Source organism: Sorghum bicolor, chromosome 1, assembly GCF_000003195.3.
Source record: "Sorghum bicolor cultivar BTx623 chromosome 1, Sorghum_bicolor_NCBIv3, whole genome shotgun sequence".
Classification (NCBI taxonomy): domain Eukaryota; kingdom Viridiplantae; phylum Streptophyta; class Magnoliopsida; order Poales; family Poaceae; genus Sorghum; species Sorghum bicolor.
In genome coordinates, this window is record NC_012870.2 from 62522582 (window position 1) to 62550347 (window position 27766).

At 40.1% G+C, this 27766-nt stretch overlaps 2 protein-coding genes and 1 non-coding gene across 3 annotated transcripts; 2 read left to right on the plus strand and 1 right to left on the minus strand.

The window, feature by feature from the left end:
* On the plus strand, nucleotides 5820-8547 carry LOC8070043 (PI-PLC X domain-containing protein At5g67130). Its single transcript, XM_002465085.2, has 9 exons — nucleotides 5820-6085; nucleotides 6211-6333; nucleotides 6704-6841; nucleotides 6933-7031; nucleotides 7123-7426; nucleotides 7533-7756; nucleotides 7941-8027; nucleotides 8134-8210; nucleotides 8321-8547. Exons 1-8 carry the CDS (start codon nucleotides 5978-5980, stop codon nucleotides 8152-8154), a joined length of 1104 nt encoding a protein of 367 aa, XP_002465130.1. The 5' UTR covers nucleotides 5820-5977; the 3' UTR covers nucleotides 8155-8210; nucleotides 8321-8547.
* TRNAD-GUC lies at nucleotides 11141-11212 on the minus strand. Its single transcript has one exon. It is a non-coding gene; the product is annotated as a tRNA-Asp (tRNA).
* On the plus strand, nucleotides 25821-27172 carry LOC8069837. The gene is made up of 2 exons (XM_002465086.2): nucleotides 25821-26005; nucleotides 26749-27172. The coding sequence occupies exons 1-2, from the start codon at nucleotides 25893-25895 to the stop codon at nucleotides 26969-26971; spliced, it is 336 nt and encodes a 111-aa protein (XP_002465131.1). The 5' UTR covers nucleotides 25821-25892; the 3' UTR covers nucleotides 26972-27172.

Genomic DNA, 27766 nt, shown 5'->3' on the forward strand with positions numbered 1-27766 from the left:
GAGGCTTGGACCAGAAACGGCGCGTTGGCTGTTTTTGTTAGGGAAAAGGTTTTTTTTTTCCATCTTAAACCTCACTGCCTATTTCTTTTAATCAATACGTAAGTTGTTCAACTAAACAATCTACTGTTACATATAATTAAAAAATTCACTAGTTTATGTAATTGTAGTGTTCATACCAGCAAGTCACTATATTTTTCTCAATATACAAGTTGTCCAACTAAGCAATCCACTAACACACACAACTAAAATCCATTAGCCATACAATTGTAATGTCCACGTCAGTAAGACACATAAATTTTTATTTATCCATGTGATTATGCCACATAATTCACAGAATTTCCGCAGCAACGCGTGGGGTATTCTTCTAGTTTATACTAAGATAATGTTCTTCAATCAAGCCTTTAAAAATGAAGATAACTCTAAATTAAATTTGAATCAAACTAGAAAGATACACGATTCACGTGCATGCATACCTGCTAGATGAGTGCACAATTTAACTTACAAAATTAGAGAGAGCAGGAAAAGAAGTATAACATGTCTGGGTTTGAATTTTGAGATTCAACTCAAGTTCGAACTTGCCCCTAGCTTTAGTTTTGTTTTAGGAAAAATCAAGAGTCAAACATATGTTTAGGAATTTTTGGTAAAATAAATACTCACTTGGACAAGTTTAGGAACAAATACTCATAACTCCATTTTATTTCTGGAGAATAAATAAATGACCTTTTATTTCATAAACAGAATTTTATGAAATGTTTTCCAAATTTTTTGTTTATGTAATACTATAGGTTCAAACCAAAAGCTTTTGAAATATTTTGGCCTTTGCAAACATAAATTCCAAAATAATTAGAAGGCATCCATTACAATATTGTGAAAATAGGGTAAGAAGGGAAAGTGTTGACTTTAATAAGTTTGACCTTACATTGCATGCAATACGCAATCTCACTCCCACAAAAAGCTTTAAAAACTTAGGATTTTTGACATTATTAGAAAAATTGTTCATAAAATTGAAAGGTGGCATGGCTTGTTTCCTCCTAGATCAACGTGGATTTGGGTGGAAACGTTCCAACCCCTGCCCGAGCCAGAGATAAATTTTGTTCAAGACAGGGGGATGCATTTGAATCCTCAAGACTTTGTTTTGGTTTGGGAGCATTTCCAAGAGACTATGTAAAATTATATTATAAACTATAAGATTTAGCTATTGTATAAAATAAAAAACTCACTCAAAGCATAGAGTTGCACAATAGTCTTTGTATAGGATAGCTAGTGAGTACAATATGCTATATATGACAATCAAAAGATTAAGAATAGCAAACTTGTTATTTTAGCAAACCAGATAACATATACGTTGGACTTTAATTTTTGCTTTGAAAATGTAAAAATAGCCTAGATAACATAGATATTATATCTGTTGGAGTTGCTCGAGTGGTATTAAAGGAGATGGGAAGGGATTGAGACTGATTAAATCCTATAATGTCAAAATCTGTCGCATCCTCTCCAATCCCCTTGTAGAAGGCATTAACCGAACAACGCTGAATTCCTTTCAATCCCCCTCTAATTCCTACCAAACCGAAACAAAGCCCTTTCGAGGGCTGATTGCAATCCCTCCGCTCTCAACCAAACGCTAGCAAATCTGGGATAGGACTGTTCCATCCCATGCCAATCCTCCAGCCAAACGGCTGTGTTTTTTTTTTTTTATTATTTTGCACTCTGAAGCATCTTATAACTTGTGTGTATACACAATACATGGTCGGCAGATCAGCTGAACGCGCTCTGTTTATTCTCCTTTTGAAGACGAGTAACGTCAAGGAAAGCATAATAGTTTTTTTTTCTTGGGTCGTATAATAAAGTTCCTAGATTATAGGATGAGTCCCTGTGTGGCCTCCTAACGCACTGAATCTATCAATAGTGGCGAAGTTAACAAGTAATCCATACAAAAACGTCAACGCATTGCATTATCGGAAATTAGTGGCACGTCAACGTCGTTGCCTATAAGCATATGCTTAGTTTGCTTGTCGTCGTTGACAGTAACAAATTAAGACGCTAGCCCCAATGAGCGCACATCTCATGTGCCCCGGGTAACAAAAGACAGTCAAGTATGTTCGCTTGAGTTTATCTATCGATCGAATCTGTTAAACATTCAGTAATATTTTGTTTTACAATAAATCAGTAAACAGTGCTGATGACTTTTCAATCAAACGAACAGGATGAGTAACATAAATAAAAGGGGTCAGAGATTATCCCATGAATAACATAATGGTTTGATTATATAGTAGTAAATTGTATGCACAATATCCATTCAGAATTAGCCATGGTAATTTGCAACAAAAAAAAACTAGCCATGGTAAAACATTATGCACATTTTTTTATTGAATTCCCATCTACTACACATTCATCGACGAATCTAGAATTCATACGAAAGGGTTCAAGTCATCTTTAATCTCTAGAGCGACTCATTTTTATCTTCCATGTCTATAGAAATTAGAAAGGACTAAACTAAAGGCTTCATTATCGCAAAAGCGGCAGGGGTGCTTGAACCCCACCCGGCCGATGATTGTGCCACACCCGCCTGCTATGTTTTTATTAGATTTTTACTACCTTTTGGTAGGACCGTAGGAGCAGATCGATCAGCAACATAATTGTTCGAGAAAACTTTTAAAATAAGTAAAGGCTGGATTTGAACTAATAGGACTCGTTTGGAACAGTTCCAGTTGGAATGATAGATTTATTTGTATTTAACATTAATTAGCTGAAATAGTTCTTAGCCTTAATCCATGCCAAACGATCGAGAGCTAATACTGGTGAAAATTCTAAAGTTTGCCAAAGGCATGCCTAATTACAACCTAAATCATACAAAAAAAACTTTTGGGTATCCTTTTAGTCAATTTGCCTCTATTATCAAGAGTTACACATAAATGCACGTTTTGATGGTCTTGTGAGTGCTACCATAAAATTGTTGAATTATAACCAGAAACATTTTCTATTGCTTGAGATATTTCGTCTTTTGTTTGGATGGACAAGTCGGTACCAAATGAAATCATCTAACAAAAAATCACGTAACAAAATTGAAATCACCTAAATATTCTATAGTATTTTTATTGTTTTGTAGCAAATCAATATAGAAACTATAATAGTAGAGTATTAAATAACGTTAGATCTTGTAGCGAAAACATTTTTTTTTTGAAAGGTGCAGCGGTATGAGTTGGTATCGTATCTTCTATTTAGCCAGTCAGCTTGTGACTCAGAGCATGTTTGGATATGAGAGCTAATAATTAGTCTATGTTATACCAATTAGACCACCTAAAACGTGGGCTAATTTTAAATTAATAAGAGCTAATGGGGAATAATTTCTGGTTAGAATTTATTAGCTCTAATTAACATATAATTAGCTCATGTTTAATCTATTTTCACAAGATGAGCTATTTTTAGCTCTGGGATCCCAATAAGTATTTAGTAGTAGTGGCTGCAATAATACATGACACAGTCGTCCTAGAAAGTACTACAAACTAACTAGTGCATAGCTCTAATAAAAAGCGGCTACAACTGCTGTAGCTGTTCTGTTCGCTTTCTGCTAGCAAAAAGTCTATATAACCTCTTCAACTATGTAGTGTAGTTTACTTTACTCCTTGAACTATAACCTAAACATTTTATCCCTAACTTTTTTAAAACCGGTCAAATAACCCTCTCGAGTGGTTTTAGAGGTGGTTTTGCCTTTTTCTTTTTTATTTATTTTCGTCAAATTTTTGAAAAATCATAACAAATCACAGAAAAATCACAAAATGAAAATTCTAATTTTATCGGACTCCGGATGAGTAAATCTACGCAGTGAACATACAATATAGTATACTTTAGTACAAAGTTTTTGCTGTAACTTTAAATTTATGTTTTTTCTATAATTAAATAAAATAATTTATATATGTGGTTTATATAGTCCAATTATGGTGAAATTTTTATAGTGGGCTCATTATTGTATATTTGAACTATGGTAAAAATTTTATATTCATTGGATCATGTATAACTTAGTTATAGATAAAGCATAGATTTAACAAGAATAAAGCTAAATAAATTTATAACTAAGTTATACGTGATTCAATGGGTATGAAATATTTACTATACTTCAACTAGAAAATAATTAGCTCACCACAAAAATTTCATCATAATTGGACCATAGAAACTGCATATATGAATTATTCTAATAAATTATAGGAAAAACATAGATATGAAGCTATAGCAGAAACTTTGCATACCGTATTATATGTTTATTGTGTAGATTTGCTCATGGAGAGTCCAACAAAATTTGCTTTTCTACTTTATGATTTTTTTTATGATTTATTATGATTTTTTAAAGATTCAACAAAAATAAATAAAAAAGAACAAATCCATACTCAAAACCGCTTGAGGGGATTATTTGACCGGTTTTAAAAGTTTTGGAGATAAAATATCCGATTTTATAGTTTAGGAGATAAAATGGTCCATCCTAAATAGTTTGAGGATTATATATTTGTTTCCTTTTGCTAGCTATTTAGTGTTTTTCTCTTCGAACAAATAGCCAACGCTACTCATATGCCGTGCCGTATAAGAGCATCTTCAACAGTTATGCAATTAGAATTTGCCATTTGTTGGAATTTGTCAAGTCTCTAAATATTTTGCCAAAGGAAAAATAAGTCCATCTCCAAGTGTTTGACATTTTTGACTTGGCATTTCCCAAAATAGTGGACCCAACTATTTTTGTCCGCGATCTTTCTTTTGTTTGGCGCGCTTTACGCGAGATTTTTCCTCTGCGCGGGAATTTCCGTCGCCCGTCACCGACAGTCCACGAAGTCGCAAGTCACCGCCGTTTCTGTGAATCGCGGCCTCCCGGTCTGCCAGTCCACGAAGTCGCAGTTCGCCAGAGTTCCGTCGCGCGCCAGTAGTCCACGAAGTCGCAGGTCGCAGAGTTCACGTCGCGCGGGAAAAAAGAGTTCGCGCGGGGAGGAGGAGTCCTCGCGGGAAACTACCGCAGCGCATGGGGAGGTCGCGCACGACAAGGACTCCAGGAAACTCAGGATATCAAAATTGCCAAGCCATTGTGCTTATGCAAAAATGCCAAGTTTGGTCCATCAAATGCCAAGTTTGCCAAAATGCATAAGTCAAATGCATAACTATTGGAGAGTAAATTTTAAGATATTTGGCAAATTTTTAAAATGCATAGTCCAATTGCATAAAAAGTTGAGATGCTCTATTGCCGAATGGAGCCAGTATCCAGGACTGATTCGTGTGTGGCGCGCGCCTGCCTGCATGGGCTGACGACCTCAGACTCAGCAGCGTTTTTGTCATCCTTTGACTTCGACCACATCAAGCAGCGGCGACCTGACGAAGCCGGAGTCTTGGGCTCTTGGCCACCCAACAAACAGCCCGCCTTGGAAGCAACACCAACCCCGACCGGACGATGAGAAATTTGATGAATTCATTCTCACATTCACATGATGGGGATCCGCGGCAGCTGCCACAGACGGACGCCAACAAGTTTCTTTCTTTTCTATATAAAAATCAAAATAAATCCATCATTTATTAATATATATAATAATCGGTCGTTACAGCAGGAGGACTATCTGATTTTGTACGTAGGAGTATGAGCAAAACGAGCACTGACAGTGTAGTTGCCAAATCCGCACGGCCATCCCTCGTCTGAATTCAGCAAGCATTTGCCTTCCGTTGCTGCAAATCCATCTGCGATCTGTACTGTACAGTATGTACTCAATCTACTGCTGGCAGTCCTGGAGTAGTTGCAGTAGTATAAATCTTGGGACAAAGCTAAGCTAACCCTGCACTCCAACCACCTCCCCCAACAATCTCTCTTGATTTGTTGATTAGTCCAAGGTGGACGGAGACCTTGAGGAATCCTGAACAGCATTATTCTTTGTCGCCGCTCTTCCTTTCTCTCCACCTTCCAACAGATTTCACAGGAGGTGGTTGGGGTTGGGCGGACCAGCAAAGGCACATGGGCCGCTCCCGTTCCTTTACAGCGGCGCCTGTTCGGGTTGTGCTCGCGCCGCCGCTCCTGCTCCTCCTCTTCTTGCTCGGCCTCCTCCGACCTGCGGCTGCCAATGTAAGCAAGCGGCGGCGGACGCCCAAGAACTAACTAACCCGTCGGAAAAATCCTCTCTCTCTTTTTTTTCTTCCCTGGATGGATTGATTAGTGGTTTGATGAGCCTTAGCGGGTTCTTCTTCCAGGTGGGGGACACCTGCTCCACGACCGCCGACTGCGGCGCCGGCCAGTGGTGCTTCGACTGCGAGCCCAAGTTCTCCGGCTCCCACTGCGTCCGCTCCGCCGCCACCAACCCCTTCCAGCTCATTGTAAGCTTTGCCGCCGCCGGGCCTCCCCTTCGTTTCTTGCCTTATTTCTTCTCTTCTAGGAGTTGTTCGGCTAGTGCCGCAAAACGGACGGCGAGCAGTTATTAATTTGTCGAGAAATTGTGCGGTTGGATTACGATTCTGCTAGATAACAATTCGTGTCATTTGTTTGTTTATTATCATTTCTGGCACGCCCAGTCAGTTACCTTCTCCATCGATTACCAATCAATTCAGCACATCCATGATATATCCGAAAAAGGATTCATTTGCACAAACTAGTCCAGGACGATATCTATCATGTGCAAAGATGACTCATACTTCGTTCTCCCATGTACTGAATAGACTCACATTCTGAATGCATCTTGTCGCTCAGAACAACTCGTTGCCCTTCAACAAGTATGCCTACCTCACGACGCACAACTCATACGCCATCGTCGGGGAGCCCTCGCACACCGGAATCCCACGCGTCACCTTTGACAACCAGGAAGATACGGTCACTGATCAGTTGAACGTAATGTCCCTTCTGATTCTCTGATCATTTCAAATACCCTGCTCCTGCATCTTTCCACCCGGAATGGAATTCACATTCTTCTGATATGCAGAATGGAGTCCGGGCACTGATGCTCGACACGTATGACTTCAAAAACGACGTATGGTTGTGCCATTCAAGTGGAGGGAAATGCAACGACTTCACTGCATTCGTGAGTACACTGAGCATGGCTTTAACATCTCAACTGAATGCATTTCAGACTACGCTGAGTTTTTTTTTTACCATACTCTGGGCCATTGTAGGAACCTGCACTGGACACTTTCAAGGAGATCGAAGCATTCCTTTCGGCAAATCCGTCCGAAATCGTCACTATAATCCTGGAAGACTATGTCCACGCGCCGAATGGACTAACGAATGTGTTCAACGCCTCTGGTCTGTTGAAGTACTGGTTCCCAGTGTCTAAAATGCCTCAGAACGGTCAGGACTGGCCACTTGTCAGCGACATGGTCGCGAGCAACCAGCGACTCCTGGTGTTCACCTCCATCAGCTCGAAGCAGAGTACAGAAGGCATTGCTTACCAGTGGAATTTCATGGTTGAGAATAATTGTGAGGCATCGGTACCTGTTCTCTTTTCTTTTTGTTTGGTAGATTGCAGTTCAATTAAATGCCACTGGTATGTTTGAATATAACATACTATTTCACTTGATCTCAGATGGTGATGATGGGATGGATGCTGGGAAATGCTCGAACCGAGCTGAGTCTGCTCCTCTCAATGACAACACTAAATCGCTGGTCCTCATGAACTACTTCCCATCGGTCCCTGTGAAGTTTACAGCATGTCTGCAGCATTCCCAGAATCTTATTGACATGGTGAATACATGCTACGGCGCAGCGGGGAATCGATGGGCTAATTTTGTTGCGGTTGATTACTACAAGGTACTTAGCATATGAAAGTCCAATCTTTTGACAAGAATTTTCAGAAATTCGAAAGAAGACCAGCACCTCATTTTCTTTGAAACATATGGAATTTTCTCTCTAGTTGTTTTCAGAAGCACTCTTCAGCATTTTCAGATTCTCTACAGGATGAGGCTGACATTATTTTTGAACTGAAATATTCCAGAGAAGCGATGGAGGCGGTGCATTCCAGGCCACAGACTTGCTCAATGGTAAACTGTTATGCGGGTGCCAGGACATCAGGGCATGCTCGGTGAGACAAGATGCATTTTCCTCTTATGGGGATTAATGTGCATTGTTCTTTTGGTGATATACTAACCGTACATGAATTCAACCCCTTTTGTTTTGGCCATTTGCAGCAAGGTTCTGGTGTAGAATAGGAATTTGATTGGAGTGGTACATTCATACAGGATTACAGAAATGCAATATTTACTTGGTATGGTGATGACAAGACTTCTTTTGCTTGACCTTCTTGCTGCTGTACATCCTCTTGTTGTACTTGAATGTTTGTAAGTCTCAACAATGAACAAATTCTTTGCAATGCAGGTGGTGTGATGATGGTAGTTTTAAGGGAGGACACAATTAGAAAGTAGATTACCTGAGAGTGATGCAGCAATACAGCAGGGTAAACAATAGGAATATGGAAGAAACAACCAGAAGTTTCATGTTTGTGAATGAGAGTTTACTTTCAATTCATCTAGTTTTGAACTGGAAAAGCACTGTGACTCCAGAGTCCAATCATTTCTGAATATGCAGAAAAGTACTTCGTAGAAGTTACTATCCGATGGGATATCCAGGGGTGTGGGTATCAATTACTCCCTCCATTCCAAATTATAAGACCTTTTGACTTTACTAGGTTCATAGCTATGCACTTTGATATACACTACGTAGATACATAGTAAAAACAACGTATTAGAAAAATCAAAACGTCTTGTAGTTTAGAACGAATGGAGTATTAAAAAAAAGTTCGACCATGGGGAGATGGCATCCTCTGGGTTTTTCTTAACGAAGGGGTGTGCCGTGTGGTAACATTTATAAAGTGTCACTAGGACAGTCTATTAGTTGCAACAAATCTAAAATCATATAAGCACACATAAAGAATGAGAATTTTTTTTTTCTTGAAAACAGGAGAGTTGTGTTTCTTTGTATTAAGAGAAGAAAAGGGGACAATAACCCTTACAAACACACACAAACACAAAATCAGTTCACTACAAAAGGCTTGGAAAATTTTTAGGAAAGATCTGTCATCTTCTAACCAGGATTTATGTTATTGACGAAAAAAATCAGTCAATAAACACGATATATTATATACAGTACATCTGAACTATCGGATAGAATTTGAAAAGAATTAAAAAGTTTAAATGAATTTAGAGAAATAATGATAAATGTTGTTCTTTTTCCTGCTATTGAGGACACCGATAAACACGAAATACCAGCTATATCACATATTGTAAACTTGTTCATGTCAACACAATAATAATAAATAGGCTTTTGCATTACCTTGTCAATTAAAAAAATAAAAAGGATAGAAATAATGAGGATATTTTGCACCGAAGTGTTACTAGCAAAAGCGACGAATTAATGTTTTTGCACCGTCCAATTTTACGCGATGGATGGTCCATGTTTTTTCCAATCATTATAAAATTTCTCTACACATGTATACTCCGTGCCTGAAAACAAAGTTTAACATCTCTTTGTCATCGATCTGATGAAGTACTCATTTCAAGGAAAATGTAAAGGTGGTACATATAGTATTCATTACGCATGTTTTTTTAGCTTTCTTCATCAAGGCCGTGTTTAGTTCCTTAGCGAAAAAATTTCGCGACACTGTAGCACTTTCGTTTGTTTATAATAATTATTGTCCAACTATAGACTAACTAGGCTCAAAAGATTCGTCTCGTAAATTCCAACCAAACTGTGCAATTAGTTTTTATTTTCGTCTATATTTAATACTCTATGCATCCGCCTAAAGATTCGATGTGACGAGAAATCTTGAAAAATTTTAGGTTTTTGGTGGAAGTAAACAAGGCCCAATATATAAGAGTACTGTGCAGTTTGCACAGATCTCAAAGAAAAATGTTTTTTTAGCTTTCTTCATCAACATTATCTCTAACAATATTGTTGTATTGTTAGGACTTAGTTTGGATCTACTAGCATTACTAGTTAGGTAGCTAATAGTTGCCAATTGGTAGTATGGGTTGATTTGATCCAGGGCCTTGTTTAGATAAAAAAAACCTTTTGGATTGAGGTACTATACCACTTTCGTTTGTATTTAGCAATTATTGTTCAACCATGAACTAACTAGGTTTAAAAGTTTTGTCTCGCAAATTATAGATAAATTGTGCAATTAGTTATTTTTTATCTATATTTAATACTCTATGTATGTGTCATAAGATTCGATGTAATGGGAAATCTTAAAAAAATTTTAGATCTTGGATGTAACTAAACAAGACCTAGGTTACTAATAAGTGGTTGGTACCTATTAGCAACTATTAGCAGCACTAAATCTACTAATAGAGAGCATCTCAACAGTCCTCCAATACCGTCCTCATCCCCATAAAACTATCATATTGGAAGTGATGTACTACTTTTTCTTCTTTAGCGTCCCCCAATATCTCTCTCTCTTTTTTGTGGCCACCAATATTTCTCTCATCTCCCCTCAAAGAAAGGGGGAGATACAACTTCCCCAATACCATGGGGGGACCATCTCAACTACCACTTTTCAGTCATATTTTCTCTTATCTTTCATATGGGTATTGGGAAAGATATATTAGGGTACTGCTGCATTATCTTCCCAGTAAATCTAGAAAGCGATATTGGATGACCACGTTGTATTAGGAAACTGTTGGAGATGCTAACAACTCATTAGCTAATAATAGTTGGGCTATTATCATGTACTCCCTCCGCCTCAAAAAGACCGATGTCTGAACGGTTTTTTTTTTGAGATGGAGGGAGTATGTTTGGAACCATTGGCATGACGTCCAGCTGCCAGGATCGAATCATATTTATTTGAAATGTATTTTCGAAAATTGTCAGTAATGTCACGATATGTTGAAGTTCTAAACTGCATCATTCGTGTTGAATCTGTAGGACTCGATCTAGTGATGATGTCGAAATTTATGCATTCTTATACATAACTTTTATGCAGTACACATACGTACGTAGCTGTTCGCCTGTTCCTCAGTCCTCAATGAAAGCTGCAGACTCGAGTTGTCCTGTTGTAGGTGTGAATGTTCACACGATGCGGTAGAAAACACCTTTGAAATTCTGATTCGACGCGGCATGTTAAAAACCCCACGTCATTTTTTTTAATTTAATTAAATAATAAGAAGAAATAAATAAAAAAACAGAAGACAAAAAAAATTGCGCCGTTGCCGGGGATCGAACCCGGGTCACCCGCGTGACAGGCGGGAATACTCACCACTATACTACAACGACTTGGTTGCTACACACGCAAATATCAGATTATATCACGGATTGTCTACTAGTCCACTACACTGAACAAATCTGGCCTATCTGCCACATTATTTGGTAACGCTATGATTCACGTAAACACACACACACATGCGTATGTACTCCTATGTAGCCAGCCGATCGTCGAGCAATTGATGCACGTGTCCAATGTATGTAATAGGCGTGTGGTATGAAGCGAAGGAGACACTCATTTAACACAGCACAACAACGACACCGATAACATGTAGATGGACAGGTGCAGCTAGATTGCAAGCAAGGGATAAGATTGTCCAGCAGAGAGACCTTGCATTGGGTCTCACATCGAATCTTGCGGCACATATATGGAGTATTAAATATAGATAAAAACAAAAACTAATTATACAGTTTGTCTGTAAATCACGAGATGAATCTTTTGAGCCTAGTTACTCCATAATTGGATAATGTTTATCTAATAAAAACGAAAGAGCTACAATACTCTAACCAACAAATTTTGGGAACTAAACAAGGCCTTACTCTTCCACCCCAAAATCCAAAACTTTTCAAGATTTTCCATCACATCGAATCTTTAGACGTATGTATGGAGTATTAAATATAGACGAAAATAAAAACTAATTACACAGTTTGGTCAAAATTTATGAGACGAATCTTTTGAGCCTAGTTAGTCTATAATTAGACAATAATTACCACAAACAAACGAAAGTGCTACAATGTTGCAAAATTTTTCCCTTCAAAAACTAAACACGGCCTTAGTGTCCCTACAACAGACGGCATGCTCACGTACACGTACGTACACCACTGCATCATGCACATAAACACATAGCATGGGCCATACTCTCTTGTGATTCCTTTTGCCGTCGCCAACACCAACACCAACATCCAGCTTTCCATGCCTTCGATCGATATACAGTCTTTGCAATATCATCACAAAGCTTTAATTAGAGATGCTAATTAATTTTGTACATGCATCTATGTTGTACCGCATAGGACATGCAGCCAGCGACATATAACAAAAGCAAAGCAAACACGATCGAACTACTAGCTACATGCAAACAGCTGTATATAGTCGTAGTACGCAGCTAGGCCGGATCCACAATAAGTAACTAATATAACTGTACACTCGATTATTGTTCATTCATGAGATACTCAATTTATTGCGTGCAATGCGCGTAGTGGGCTATATATGTACACAACACACAATATATTCATCATATTCGCGTGACAATATATACAAAAGGCAAAGTAGCGTGAACATGCATGGCACAGAACGTAGTTCAGTCACACGCTAGCTCTAGCCTAAGTTAATAGGCTTGATGATCAACATATAGGTAGATATATATTGTATATATTGACAGCTAATTAACTATTAGATTAATTTCTGATCCTATATTGTATAACATAGTATAGTATATTAATTCACTGGTGCAGAAAGGGGCTACAATCTCGGTTCAGAAACCCCTTCAGTCCTGGTTTCCCAACCAGAAATGTGAATCCAGGCGGCCTAAAGACGATGGAAGAGATGATCAACGACATCATCATCATCTATCATCTGTACTCAAGATCCAAATCGAACAGATCAGAGCTCGAATCGCTGTCCCAGCTGCTAGGAGCAGGATCAACAACATTACCATCATCATCATCATCTCCTTGCAATTGCTCAACCTCAACCAGCAGCTCGTCCTTGACGTTCTGCTCGCTTGACGCCGATTCTGCTGCATCGAGCAGCATCTTCTCACGGTGCTCCTCGTCGTCCCAAGCGCCGCCGCCGGGCACGGGCACGCAGCACCTCACCACCCACCTCTCCTCGCCGCCGCCGATGCCCCTCACGACCGTGATGCCCTGCAGCCTCCTGTCCCCCGTCGCCACGCCCAGGTCGAGCTCCTCGTCGTCGTCGTCGTCGTCGTGCGCGCCGAACAGACCGTGCAGCTGCATGCTGCTGCTGCGCTCGCGCGAGGACGACGACGGGGAGTTCGCCGCCGCCTTGTAAGTATTATTAGCAGCAGCAGTCTCTCTCTCGCCGCCTGCTGCTGGTGCCGCCTCCGCCTGCCGCAGCAGCCTAGTCGTCGTCGTCGTCGATGGTGCCTCCTGCTTGTTGATCTCCTTGCGAAAGCTAGCTCTCGGCGACGGCGACGGCGACACCATGAAGCTCAAGAGGGCGGCGAGCTTGCTCTTACCTGAGTAAGGAGGCTGCTGCCGCTTGGCGGCCACTACCTGCAGCTGCTTATTGGTGTCGTGGCGGTCGGCGTGACCATGCAGCCCAGGCTGCTGCTGCTGCTGATGTGGACCGCGGAAACTGTTGTCCTCCATCGTCTTTGTCCTCGTGTCAGGATGCACCACCACCTTAGTAGCTTGGAAGTACAGCCGGTCGGCAGACGGCTCTGTCGTTGCACTGCTGGGACGACGACAGTCGGCGTCGTCAGGCGCCGGCGGCGGCAGGCCGGCGAAGTAACTCGTCGCCCCGAACACGTCGAGCTCGCCGGAGCTGCCGTGCTCCCGCTGCCGGCTCTGCATCATCATGAGCTAGCTAGCTAGATCGATGAGCAGGATGGTGGGAATAATGGAATGCGGCGGTCGATCGGGCTGTTGTCTACGTAGCTAGACGTGCTAGTAGAGTTAGATCAGTAGGCGCTTATAAAGGCGATCGATGGAGAGGAGAAGAGACCACAAGAAGGGTCGAGGGGGGATGCATATATCGTCGTGGTGGTGGTGCGTTTGCTGGAATGGAATGCTGGTGGAGTCGTGAGAGGCTGGGAGGGCATGGCGGAGGAATTGCGCGGCACCGGAACATCCGGATTCCAGATCAAATGTCATGTAGCCCGAAAACGAGAGCTTTTAATGGATCACCAAGTAGAGTAAGAATCTCATCCTTTTTGTCCGCCCGGCCGGCTGGCTAGCTCGGCGGCTAATCATTGCATATGCAGCAGTGTCTGAATATGGCCATGTCGACTCCACTACACAAGCATGTGAGTATGTGACTCAAGCTCACTAATAAGGCTACAAAAAAGTTCCCGTAAGTAGGAGAATGTTGTTGTAACAAAAGAACTCTATTTAGTATAACCATGGAGTAATAAAAGCTATTAGGGGCCGTTTGGTGGTTACAGCTGATGGAGACGGAGTGCCCGATCTTCCGTCACGTGGAAATAACTCTCTTGATTTGGTGGAGAATTGGCACTATTCGGCCTCCAATCACTAGTGCGCCGGTTCTATGACTTTTAGGGCCCTCTGACGAACTTGTCGCAATGGCCCTTAAAATCATAAAATCTTATAATATATAGACTAATTTTCTAAGAAAAACATAACTATATGAATACAAAGTACTAAACAAATTAAACAACAAAAAAACTTAGGACATATACAATTTAGATATAAATTGATTCAAAACGATTCACAAATCACGAAAAGGGCAGGACAGAAGGTTTTGCCTCAGCTAGTCGGCTGCCTAGTCGTCGTTGCCGTCTGAATTCTAGAACTCGGGCGTCGGAACATTTGTGACGCGTTGGTGATGCTGATCGTGTGGTGATCTAATCGGTGTTGCGTGCATGTCCGACCATGTGCCGGAGTGCGAAACAGAGAAGTCGTGATTATGTGCCGTGTGCGGGGTTGCGGACATTGGCGGCTTGGCTCATCACCTCCTAGAAAGAAAGAGGCCTTTAACTCTTTTTGCTGATGAGCCGCTACACCTTCTCGTTAATCTTAAATCCTAATGGACTATAGCTATAGGGTATGTGATCTTATATACTTGGGCTTTGGCTCCTATCTCGATTGGTCCTCGACCGTCGCACCTCCTGCCCACCCCTTAGGGCCGGCACTGCCAATCACAACAAGATCTAAACGATCGATGCAATCACAACTACGACTCCTTTGGTTATTAACCTTGCACTGCCTAGTTGACCTCACCATAATGATTAGCATCAAATAACACAAACAGAGACTAAAGTTTAGTCTGTGGGACCCAAACACCCTCTAAGAAAAAACACAACTGAATTTGCTGAAATATATTAAGCATCAATGTTAGGCTCTTACAAACCAATGAATGGAAGAACTATTCAATGACTAATTAATTAAGCAAAACTCAAACCCTAACTTGACTGATGTCTATTGATTGTGTGGTCTCAGGATCAGCCAAAAGGCTTCCTGACATGTCCATAATGGAATCTGATGTGATGGACGGCCCAACAAAGACGGTGCTTAGCACCCTGAAAGATTCTATATGCCCATTTGTTTTGATGATCTCGTTGACTCATAAGAACTTTGGACATAGGGCTCTATATATTAGATATTTTATCTTCTTAGCTTTCCATGCATATGTAGAATGTAAAACAAAGTCTATATGTTATGTGAGCCACAATTTTATCGTGGGCTGCTCATTAAGTCCAAGGTGGAATCAAACTTGGGTCTCCAACTTAGTTTGGATGCCCACACTGGTCTTCTCTGCATCCAAGCCTCTAGCTAAGTACTTCCTTTACCTCTCTATAGTTTCTTAGAATAATAATTGTATGAAATTAAATGGCACCTAGCAGTGTGTTTTGGTAAAAGTATGACAACATGGTCAGTGAGACTAACTAACAAGGTTTTAGTTCTATAGATGCAAAGGATGGACTTATGTTCGCTATATTGAAGGTCAGAGTAATCAACACCTCAAATGAAGATCAAACAAAAGTGTTAAAGACCATAGAAGACTTGCAAAGCACCCAAGGCATCAAAAGAAATCAAAGCATCGATGCCGAGACACTATAACACAACATACCATTGTTGTCACTTTGTAAATGGACAAAGGGCACCTTTGCCGACAGATAACCTCCCGCGAAAGGCTTTGCCAATATTTTAGAAACAGTCATGGTAGAAGTAGTTGGCAAAACCTTTGTCGATAGTTAAAGGAATCTCTGACACTTTTTGTGTAGCCAAATGGTTCACCTATGCTGACAGTTGAAACCGTTGCCGATAGTTAACCCTAGCACACATATGAGAGGAAGGGGATGAGAAGATGACACACCTCTATACTGAGGGGAATGCAGATGTAGCGATGCTACCGCTCTTGCTGGCCAGCGGTGGACTAGGGCAACGATGGGATTAGGGGTGGCGGGCTTCTGCAACACGGGGTTGGGGCAGCGACGTCAGTTGGATTCAGCGGTGGGGGCTGGGGCGGGGGCTGTGGAGCTCTGGCCAGGAAATTTGACGGTTGCTGGATTAGGTGGCCGTGGCGGGTGCTGGCCTCCGGCAGCGGCACCCATGGTGGAGCTCCGCTTGCGGTGCCCTACAGTGGAGCGCTCGAAAGCGAGTTTTTTTTCGGAGCTTTTTCCCCTGAGTCATGTGAGTATAGGGAAAGGGTTGCTGAGGCAGCCTGTTTAATTTAGTGGGCTCAACCTTTAGCATTTTAGCTCCCACACACGTTCTGTTTTGGTGCGTGGTCTCCTGCCCACAGGACATCTCTCTAATTGCTTTGGTGCCTACCCCTTCGATGACATTTTAACAGTGGCTTGGTTAAGCTACAGTGACACTTTTTTGGACTAAAAACTTTTACCGGCACTTTCTGGGTTGGATGAAGAAATGTTGACATATAACGTGTAGGTGCGCTTACATCGTTATTGCTAACAGTTAATATGACGCTAATAATGTATACAATTGCCAACACATAATAGTAGGGAAAAGTGGGTCATGGTGCAGCGAGAGAAAGAGATAAATAAATTGGTCTTGCCTTATGATTTTGGATCCATTCAAACAGATTTGACTTCAGCTAAAAGTTGCAGAGGGCTTCATTAGCTTTCCAAAAATTCCAAGATCATCAGTTGTGCCTAAAATACGAAACCGTGTCATGCTAAAAAAAAAGAGCAACGAAAATATCCAGTGCTGAACTTTAGTGACTTTTCGGGTCTCATCAGAACTCAAATTGTCATGGGACCAGATCAAATTATCATGTGTTTCTAAACTTCTATATCCTTCGCTTAAAAATAGAGGGCATATGTTAACAGTTAAAATATGATCTTGATCTAAAAAAGTAGTTAAAATATGATATGAGAGTTGAAGGTGGATTGGAAAATCATGTACAAACAAAAAAGGAGCAAATTTGGTTTGATTGTTTGAACTAAACAAAATTTACAACATCCTGGAAAAAAATCGACCCACCAGCTATGACCTCACGTGAACATTGTACATGCTGGTCCGAGTCGGTTTTGGCAATCTGTGCTCCAAATAGTGTTCTTTCTTCGAGAACTCATCCAATCTCATGGTAAACTTATAAATTACATGTAGAATAAGTTTTCTACTAAGATAAGGTCAATTCCCTCTATTTATATAAGAAGATTATGGCCGATGAGAAATCCACCTATGCAACTACCAAAAACACATCTATCTTTTTTTTGTTACATCCAAACCCTATCTTTTCAACCCCTTGCTGTCCAACCCTTTTCTCAACGAGTAGTCTCGCCGATCCTAAGACACCCCACTGCGGGTCTCCCCCGAAGGGTCTTCTTAAAAGGCATTCAGGGATGTTTTGGGGGGGGGGGGGGGGATGAGCATCTAAGAGCAACTCCAACAACTTTACTATTCTTGTTATAGAGGCCTTTTAGAATTTTTATAGTAGAAAAATAGGCTTCAACAGATGTGCTATTTGGTTTTGTAAAATAGAAAGTTTGTTATCTCTTGATTTTCGCTGGCCATATATAGCCAACCACTGACACTAGCTATCTGATAGCAAGGCTGTTGTAAACCTCTTCTTTTTTAAGAAGTTATCTATTTTACAAAATGGCTAAACATTAAAATTTGACTATTAAATTTAGCCAAGCTCTGGAAGATGCTCTAATTGGTCTTGTCGACCTCCTAGCTGATCTCACTGTTTAGATCTCCCTTTGTTGTATATCTCGGCCTTGTGCTGCTTGGATGATCTAGCCCTCTATTATTATGTTGGCCGGATTCAGCGTTAATGGCAAATAAACAAATCTGTTCACTATGGTACGATAGCCAGCAGAAACCACGTTTGTAGTCAAGTGATAACGCTTACCATTCGTACAATTTTCGAACTGATTGTGTACCGTACCAGGACAGTAGTAGAAATAGTAACAGTCATCACTGTCGAGCAGACAAAGCGACCAAACAGAAGTAACAGAGTTAGGAAAACAATGCCAACAGTAACATGTGTACGAATTCTCTTGGGCCAAAAAGTTTTCAAAATTTTCTATCACATCGAATCTTGCGGCACATGCATGAAGCATTAAATATAGACAAAAACAAAAACTAATTACACAGTTTAGCTGCAAATCGCGAGACAAATCTTTTTATATTAGTTAGTCCATGATTGAATAATATTTGTCACAAACAAACGAAAGTGCTACAGTAGCGAAATCCAAAAAGTTTTTCACATCTAATCAAGGCCTTGGACTTCTGGTGAAGGTGCTGAATAGGTAGATGATCTTAAATTTTTGTAGGATTTGCATAGGCTATTTGGATAACAAGGAATAAGATGGCAATAGAAAAATCCTATCCTAAAGCCCCCACTGATGTGATTTATACTGCTGTGTCTTTGATGCAGAGATGAAGGGTGCTGCTGAAGGAAAAGGATGGGACCGTGTTAAACAAGTTATGGAGTCTATTCTGGTTGGCCACAGAAGTTTAGGCCAAGCTCTGTAATGGCTACGGATGTGTACGAGTTTTAGATAGTCTTTTTGAGTATTCTTGTAATGCTGCTGGTATCCTCAGCGTGTACCATGTACCCTGAGTTTAATCTCGTTTAAAAAAATGAGTGCAGATGGCCTTGTTCTGCTGTTGACATGCTATTATTGATGGCTGTAATTCTCTCCTGCGCAACGAGTGTTGTTTTGAGTAGTAGGATATTTAAGCTTTGACCAACAAAATCTGTTGAATATATTCCAGTTGAACTAAATAAATAAAGTAGTTTAACCTTGCTATAATTTTCATATATTTTATATACTACTCCCTCCATCCTAAATATAAGAGATCTAAAGTTTAAAATTAGTACAAAAATATAATGTATTTTTGTTTCTCAAACACCTCTCTCCTCCATTTCTTAGTGCATCTCCAGAAGTTTGGTAAAATAACTTCCTATCTTATTTGTTAGCAAAAGAGAAAAAAAACTCCTCCAACAGTTTGGTAAAAGAGGTACTTAAAAATAAAAAGTTGTCAAATATCCTCATCAACTCATAAGTTTACAAAGTGGAGAGAACTCCCTATCTCTCTAGTAGAAGACATGATCGCCTCTAGTAAACCAACAAAACAAATAGATGTGGATCCTACTATAAATTTTTAAATTTTAGAAAGCTATTATAGGTTTTTGTTAGAGAAGAACAAAATTTAAAGTTGCTATTTCTTTTATTAACTTGTTAGATTTATTAGTTTAGCAAGTAAATTATACCAAACTTCTGAAGATACTCTTAGTTCCTTTTAAACTTAAAAAGCCAGCTGATAACTAAGGAAAGTAACTGAACTACTGCTTCCATCCTAATTAGTGAAAAGGTGAGGTGGTATTTTGCCAAGTTCCTTATTTTGCCTGAAAATCGCTTGGATCTCTTATTAGTTATATTTCAGGACAGGATAGTAAATAGTAATGTACTAATAAAATTGGTATGTTGGTATCCAACAACGTTATTTTGAGATATGGGGATTACATTAGACCGAGTGTTTGGTTCGAGGAATAAAGTATATTATCATTTTCTCACTCTTAAGTTTTTTTTTGTTTCTAAAGGTGGATATTTCCCACTGCTATAAATCGATCAACAAAGTTGGGCATCCATTTAAAAGTGGTGTAAAAAAAGTGTTTATTAGTATTAGTATTCAAACCTATGACCTTCAACTTAGACAACACCTCTACCACTACACTATACACTTATTTATGAGTATATATAGGATGATATATGTATTAAGTAACTTTGTATTGAATACTTTTAGTCATTATATGATCTCAAATGAAAAGTTGATTCAACTAGAAAGTTTTAAAGCTGGTCAAGCACCACAACTTTAGTATAGGATTCTGTCTAAGATAGTTTGAAATTTTTAAAACTTTGAATCTCAAAATATATGAAAAAAATTAAGACTCTAAAAAACTTCAAATAAAAAAATTATCAACTACAAATGTGTAGATTGGACCACTGCATTTTTGGTAATGTCCATGTGAACATTCTAGGTCGTTTGAAAATTTTAAATTTCAAAATCTAAGAACTAAAAACACATATTTGAAACTTTAAATGATTTCTAATAAAAAACTAGTAAACTTCAAAGTTGTAGATTATATTGAGAACTATAATTTTGGTATTGACCATGTCAACATCCAAGATTGTTTGAAATAAATTAAAATTCAAAATCCAAGAAATTAAAACAAATTTTGGGGAAATAGTTTCAGATAAGAACTTATCAACTACAAAATTATAGATCGCATCGTGATCTATAATTTTTTTATGAAGTTGTGTTCATCCAACTTCATATGGAAAAAGTTCTGAATTATTTTTTATGCAACTGTCTTAGAGGTAGGCCTCTTAAGACTGTGATGAGGATATGACACCATCGGATAAGACCATTGATTATAAGGTAAGCTTGTTCCTATATTTGTATAGTGATTTTTGGTACAATTCACTTGGTTCCACATATACATGTTATTATTTTCTTATACATACAAATTTGTCTTAAATACAAATCCATCAAAGTTGAACTTTCAGTTCATCGGTAGCCCAAATACTTTATTGGGAAGGCTATAACTCATCCATTCGGAGTGCAATCAAGGTCAACAAGCACTTGATGGGAAGCTTGTTTGATAAGCTTTCAAATAGATTTGGTCCTACCTCATATTGGCAAGGCCTCCAAATCAATAAGATATTCTGTCGTTGTTTCTACCAGGAGCTATATCGTCATCATGGGCTTGTTATTCAGCCTTGTGACCGTGGCCCAAGTGGAAGCATGCCCTAAGAAGATGGAGAACTTACCAAGGAAGCCCTTGGATGTCCTCCTCCTTAGCCACCTCCTTAGGAGGACAGCAAGGGCGTCCAAGCCAAGCCTGAGGTCCAGTCCAACTCTAGTTTGAGTCTGGCTTGGCCTTTAGGACCGGTCTTCAATAAAATGGACACCCATGACGCATCCAAACTCTATTTTTGATGATCCATATATGGATGAAAATATAATTTCATAAGCTAACTAATGGCTTTGGTTTGAGGCCCAAATTTTACTGAAGTCAACAGGAATTGTTGAAACAAGTGCAGCGTCTAGAATCTATCAGGTGATATGCCACCTCTTTTGGTCCATTGGGCCATGTATCGAGCCCATTAGGAGGCGTGTCCAGGTGGAGCAATGATCCTTAGACCTTATATTCAGCCACTATCGCCTCATGAGGGTTTCGGTTTAAATCAATCTGTCCTTGAACACATCCGCAGTTATTACTATACTTGAGTTGTGTGTTATCTAGTTATTGCTTGTGTTCATCGATTCACAGTAGGGATTAGCCTTCTTGGCAAGGTCAATCGGATTATGACATAGTTGATAACTAGAGAAGACGTGGTGCTATTGCAAGGTTGGGTCTTTGTGATCTAAAGCCGGATCGGTGCGTCGCTCTCTGACCAAGTCGATAGTTATCTTGAACTTGTCGAAAGATCGGGATCTCTCGTTCCCATCAGATTGCCACCTCGATCTCTTAGTAGCTATTTTTAGGGATGGACATCCTAAGGAGTCTATCTCTATTAGTTGATTAACAAAGGCCATCTCCTTAGAATGCTTGCCTTTGTAAATGATTAACAGACTAGAGGTGGGCATTTGTCTAGAGGCATCTCACCTTTTTCAGAGGTGGTGTAGTTAATCAGAGGATTTGTCTTGTAAAATCTGTTTTGTAGTAGCGATGGAATGAGTTGGTATATGCATCATCACCCCGTCCTCACAAGTTAATAAGTAGTACTAGTATGAGGAATTGAGTCATTCCACTAAATTTGAGCAATAGTCTCATGATGCACTGTGTCTTATCTAGAATGAGATAGTTCCTCAAGCTAAACACCTCTAAATTTTCACTAGTAAATGGGATTAATGTATAAAACCCGCCATGAGTGATGGACAAAGCTGTTGGCGCATACTCGTTGTGCCCCCCAAAAGGGTGTTCAGACATCAATATACTAGTGGTGACTTGGGAAACATGGAATGAGCAGAACAAGAGAGATTTCCAATAGAGGGAACTCTATCTCGGTCACCTTTTATCTTGGAGAAGATTAAAGACAAAATAAGAATTTGGGCATTGGTAGGGACAAAACACCTTGGGGCTTGTTTGGCGTATCCACTTGAATCCATGTGCGTCGAAGTATTAGGTTGGGATGCAATTTAAACTAAATTCTATCTCAACCCACACTACAAGTCTACAAACACACATGTATTGAGATGAATAACATCTGCATCCAAATAAGGCATCGTGTATGTGTTTCTCTCCTCAATTTCTTGTTGTACCTTTTCCCCTTTTGCCCGAGGGTTTGTAACCATCGTCTTGTTTTATCAATAAAAACTAGCACTATCCTCAAGCAGCAGGTTCATCGAGAAAAAGGAGTTTAATGCATGTTTCTGTTTTCTCATAATAATCTGGTCAAGTTATTCTACCATGCACTGGATTTTTCTGTGGAATAATGATGTGTAGAGATGGCTCTTTTTTCTAATGGAAATGATGTGTAGATGGCTGTACTAGAGAGGAAACAGTGGCCAAAGTTGACACGACCCATAGTGGAACCAGATGTGTTCTTGTATGATGCTACCGTTTTCATGTATGCTCTTTCGGTCTCAGGGAAGCTGTTGTGTGACTAGATTGCTCAGTCGTGTGCCATGTTGCAACACACAAAAACCCGGCCCTCTGGTTAGTGAAAGGGACGAAGGAGCGAGATGGATGTTGATGGATAGATGAATGTTTTAGTTTATGGTGGCATTGACAGGGGACATGCATGCATGTTTTGAAATATCTGAAAGAAGTGATCCAGAATAACAGCAGGACCGCGCGTGGCTAGGGTAGAGCCACGAGTCTGCTGATGGGCACCGTTTGGTTCCTCGATTTTTTTTAACTCATATCACATCGAATATCTAGATACATATATATATATATAAAGTACTATATATATATAATATCTAAAAACTTAAAACACAGGTAGAGAATAATTTGTAGATGAATCTTTTAAGCCTAATTAATCTATGATTGAACACTAATTATTAAATAAAACGAAAATACTATAACCTACATTACCTATTAAATTTCAATACCTCCAACCAAACAGAAACTTTGGATAGCCAGGGAGTCCACACATGTATATATGATCTGACCGTGATGCATCCACCATTTATAGTATATTGTGATGACTAGTACCGCTCCCCGGCCCGACATGCATGGTCGGCGGCACTCGATCGATCGCATGCCGCAGTGTGTACATTTGTGAGCTAGCTATTCGTCGTGAAGCGCAATGTGCATGCGTGCGTCAAACCGTACATGATGCTCTGTGAAGAACTGAAGATTGAGACGCTGACCCCAGCCTACAGCGCTACGTTGGTTGTTACTTGTTAGGCACACGCTGCATGCTGCCGGCCGGGCTAGATAGATCGACCCCCATCATTTCGTTTGTGTGGTGTGCTAGCCAGACTCCGATCCGATCGAGAACTATACCTAAACGGTTTTTAAATAATTACTCCTTCCATTCCAAATTAGAAGTCATTTTAACTTTGTTAAAGAGTTAAAACATCTTAAGATCGATCAAAATTATAGAAAGAATTATAAAAATTTATTACATCAAATAGTTATACCATAAAAATATAGTTAATCAAGAATCTAATAATGCTTATTTAGTATCATGATTTTATTACTTTATTATATAATTTTGTCCAACTTAAGATGTTTTGACTCTCTAAGAAAGTTGGAGTTGACTTATAATTTGGGATGAAGAGAGTAGCAGATATATGTCCGTGTGTGGTAGCGGGGGCCATAATCCTCACTAATCAAAATGCGGACACGTGAGTTTCAAGAACTTCGTATTGGACACGGATGCATAGATCTAGTTTTCGCATCGAAACTAGGTAGGACAGGAACACATGAGCTTCAAATGAAGGATGGTTTGTATTGGACACGGATGCGTGAATAAGGATCGAGATTTAGTATCACTGGATAGATGATGACAGAGTCTTTTAGGTGCAGAGAGAGATTAGAGACGGTTGTAGCTGTCATGTCCTTCTCCTCCTCCTCCTCATCATCATCCTTATCACCTCTCTCTCACTTAGACTTTAGTCGTACTCCTATCTCCCTTACTCTCTCTTTCACCCTCCCCAGATTCATCAACTCTCCCTTCTCCCCTACCCTATTAGAGCACCTCCAGCGGGACCTTCAACCAAGCGCCTAAACAAAAATTTGAGAGCTCAAGTCAAAAACATAGGTGCAACAAGCATCTACTCAGCCTTTCAAAAGCACCCCTCAAATGCATCCCGTAAGCCCTCATTCTGAGGGACCCTTTAGGAAACCCTTACTTTTCGGTTTCGGCTTTTACCTTTCCGCTTTATCTGAAACCGATTCACTCCCCAAACGCGTGATGGTGGCTGGAGGGCGATCCTCCTTGATAACCAAAGGATGCCCGACACATGGCCTTCTTCTCGACAGGTGATGACCTCCTCATCGATGGCTAGAGGACTCCTGATGTGCCACCATGGTGTTAACTCCTTCCGAGTAGCCAGAGGACGCATGACGTGCAACCTCATCCTGATGGCCGGAGGCATGATTCCTCCTAGTGGCCTAATGTGCAGTGTGTCGGGTCTCGACACCCGATGCGATGTGCAGCTTCCTACTGATCGATGATTGTCCTAGGGTGCCTAACGCCCGATGCATTTGCATGCTCCCGATGGTCATCCTCTTCCTATTGCCCGCCACCTGGGCTCTAGCAAGCGGCGCGGTCTCCCTAGAGGAGCAGCACGCATAGCTAAGATAGAGAATAATGACGAGTGGGTCTTATATGGAAGTGTCTATTAAGATGAATTTCAAAGCTTATGCTAAAATAGATGCAAATAAATCAAGCCATTAAAAGTTAAGAGAGCCCTCAAATCAAATGTAGAGGTACTGATTTGAGGGCTCCTGCTAGAGTTGCTCTTAGCTAGCTAGCTATTACTCTCTCCGTCCTAAAACTTGATGTTCTAGGATTCAAATTGCTCCAAAAAAGCCTTGATTGTTTAGCTCTTGGATAGTAGATTGGTCATATTTTCTTTAGATTATGGTTTGCATGCCTCCATGCATTTCTTTTTAATGAGGGATTTATTCATTAATAACATAGTTCAAATTCAATAAATAGTGATACATGAATAATTTTTATTAGCACCAATCTGTCCTAAAAATCCTAGAACATTATTTTTTGGAATGAAGGAAGTGGATAATTTTTTGCTGCAGCTAGTAATTAAATTTAGCAGATAAAAAAGGCCTTGAATAGTTGAAGTAGGAAATGATTTATGTTTTTGCAGTCCAACAAAAATAGACTGGGCTTGGGGGCAATAATGGTAGGTTATATGGGCTTTTTCTCGTTTAGTCTTCCTATTTTCAGCCCAAGCCTCATGTCCCCCGTTGCACACGGCCCACCTCAGCCTCACGGAACGACTGGAGACTGGACAAAGCCGGCGGCCTTCGGCCAGCTCCCTCGACCGATCTTCACAACCTCATCCGTTCCCAGAGGGCACTGGGGCACTGGAGATGGATGGCCTGACCAGCAGCGAGATCGCCGGCTTCGTGGTGGGTGGGCTGCTGCTCGGCGCCACCATCACTGCGCCCAAGGTCGATGGCTTCATTGCCTCTTCCCAAAGAAGGTATCTTCCCTTCCATCTCTCTTTCTCTGTGCTCTTTGTTTGGTTATTCCCATTTGTGCTGTTTAGTATCTTGCAGAAGGATAGCTGGGCTGTCACTGTAAGAGTTTAAGTGATTCGATATGATTAACTGGGAACAGAACGCAGAGTTGATTTGGACTAGCAGGAGGGATGGATTTAAATACAATAGTTGGGGGGATTTGAAAAGGGTGAACAAATTCCGTGAGAAATAAGTAGTATGCATAGAAATATGCGCAGTACGTGTTCCGAATTTTATTAAGGGCCCGTTCGTTTAGCCTGATTTCCAGCTGGAACTTTTCCTGATGATCTTTGGCTATGTAAAATACAACACCGATTCTGTAAAATACAACACCGATTCTGGCCGGATCGGTTCCGGTACCAGGTTCCGTTGGAACCGAACGTGCCCTAAGATGTTTTGATTCCCGGTTTAGTTAATTTCAATTGGTAACCAACTACAGCACGAGGGCTGACATATTTCTAAAAAAAATACGTATCACTTTATCAGTAGATAACTTATTTTCAGAGGAAAGGGATAAAATTCCCTTTTTCTAAAAAAAAATCAGTAGATGACTTATGTTCAGAAAATTCATGACCGAGTACCATGAGAAAGGGTATGGCATATATAAGAGTAGGAGACTTTAAGTTCAGAAAGTGCTCTGCAATCTGCATATCCTTACCAACCACTCGTCTATATTTTGTCTGAGCAATGTACAAATCCACTGCAGGTCACTTGGTATGTGTAAAAGGTGCGGTGATCTTCAGATTGTAGCATGCTCACAGTGCAAAGGAATGGGCTCAGTTCGGAAAGGAGGTGTACTTAGTTTGGGCATGCTAGATGATCTCTACGAATCACTTGGAGCTGAAGCCAAGACTGACAATTTAGTTCCATGCACAAAGTGCAGATCCAAAGGCCGTCTCTTGTGTCCAGAGTGCTCGAAGATTGTATGATCCTTCAATAATAATAATGATACAAGGAAATATAAGGTTCTAAGTTATGCTCACAAATTTCCGTGCTTTAATTGGCACAAACTGATGATACTACAGCCAAATGCAGTCTGATTTTTCTTCTTCATGATCGCATCTTGATGTTTAGTTTTAAACTGCAAGTTTTAATATGTGTTTCCATTTTACAATTGGAAGGAAAAAACATATTTTTTTTGTCAATAGCACACAAATCATTATGCTCATGAAAGTAGTTATGTTGATATGTGTTTCATTGAGATAGTGGATACAATAGTTGTGGTGAGTGCTTATGTTTCAGGACCATCCCTAGCTTGTAGTTTGTCTGAAATGCCATATATTCTGTTCAAAAAACAAAGTATTGAAATATACATTAGTGCCAAAGTTGAAGCCTTTCGACAGATGGCCTCGTTTTGTTTTTGTTTGGACCATGAGTCCATGATAGTGATACCTTTTCTTGGCTAACTGTAACTGAATCGGAGGCATGCACATCAAGTTTTCCTTTAGTTTGTTCGTCTTCTTTTTTTGGAGATGTGGCTTCTGTAAATCCTGGAAATGAAAACAAAATGTGGGTTCCTTGTTTTGTTCAGCATAGATCTACTACTTTTCATGCTGCAATACTGCTAATGCTGAATCTAAGATAATTTATAGGCAATCTTATGTTTGGTCTTTTTTAACACTTGAATCAATGAATTTCATCTGCCAATATTGTTTAAGTTCATTAGAGGTCCTTTGCATTTTTTTAAGGGTCCGTTTCACAAGATTGACACAGTATAAGGTTCA

Coding starts and splice junctions, on each gene's coding strand:
- LOC8069837 (XM_002465086.2), top strand. CDS start 25,893: ATGGATGGCCTGACCAGCAGCGAGATCGCCGGCTTCGTGGTGGGTGGG. Junction 26,006..26,748: donor ATTGCCTCTTCCCAAAGAAG/GTATCTTCCCTT, acceptor AATCCACTGCAG/GTCACTTGGTATGTGTAAAA.
- LOC8070043 (XM_002465085.2), top strand. CDS start 5,978: ATGGGCCGCTCCCGTTCCTTTACAGCGGCGCCTGTTCGGGTTGTGCTC. Junction 6,086..6,210: donor TCCGACCTGCGGCTGCCAAT/GTAAGCAAGCGG, acceptor TTCTTCTTCCAG/GTGGGGGACACCTGCTCCAC. Junction 6,842..6,932: donor CGGTCACTGATCAGTTGAAC/GTAATGTCCCTT, acceptor TCTGATATGCAG/AATGGAGTCCGGGCACTGAT.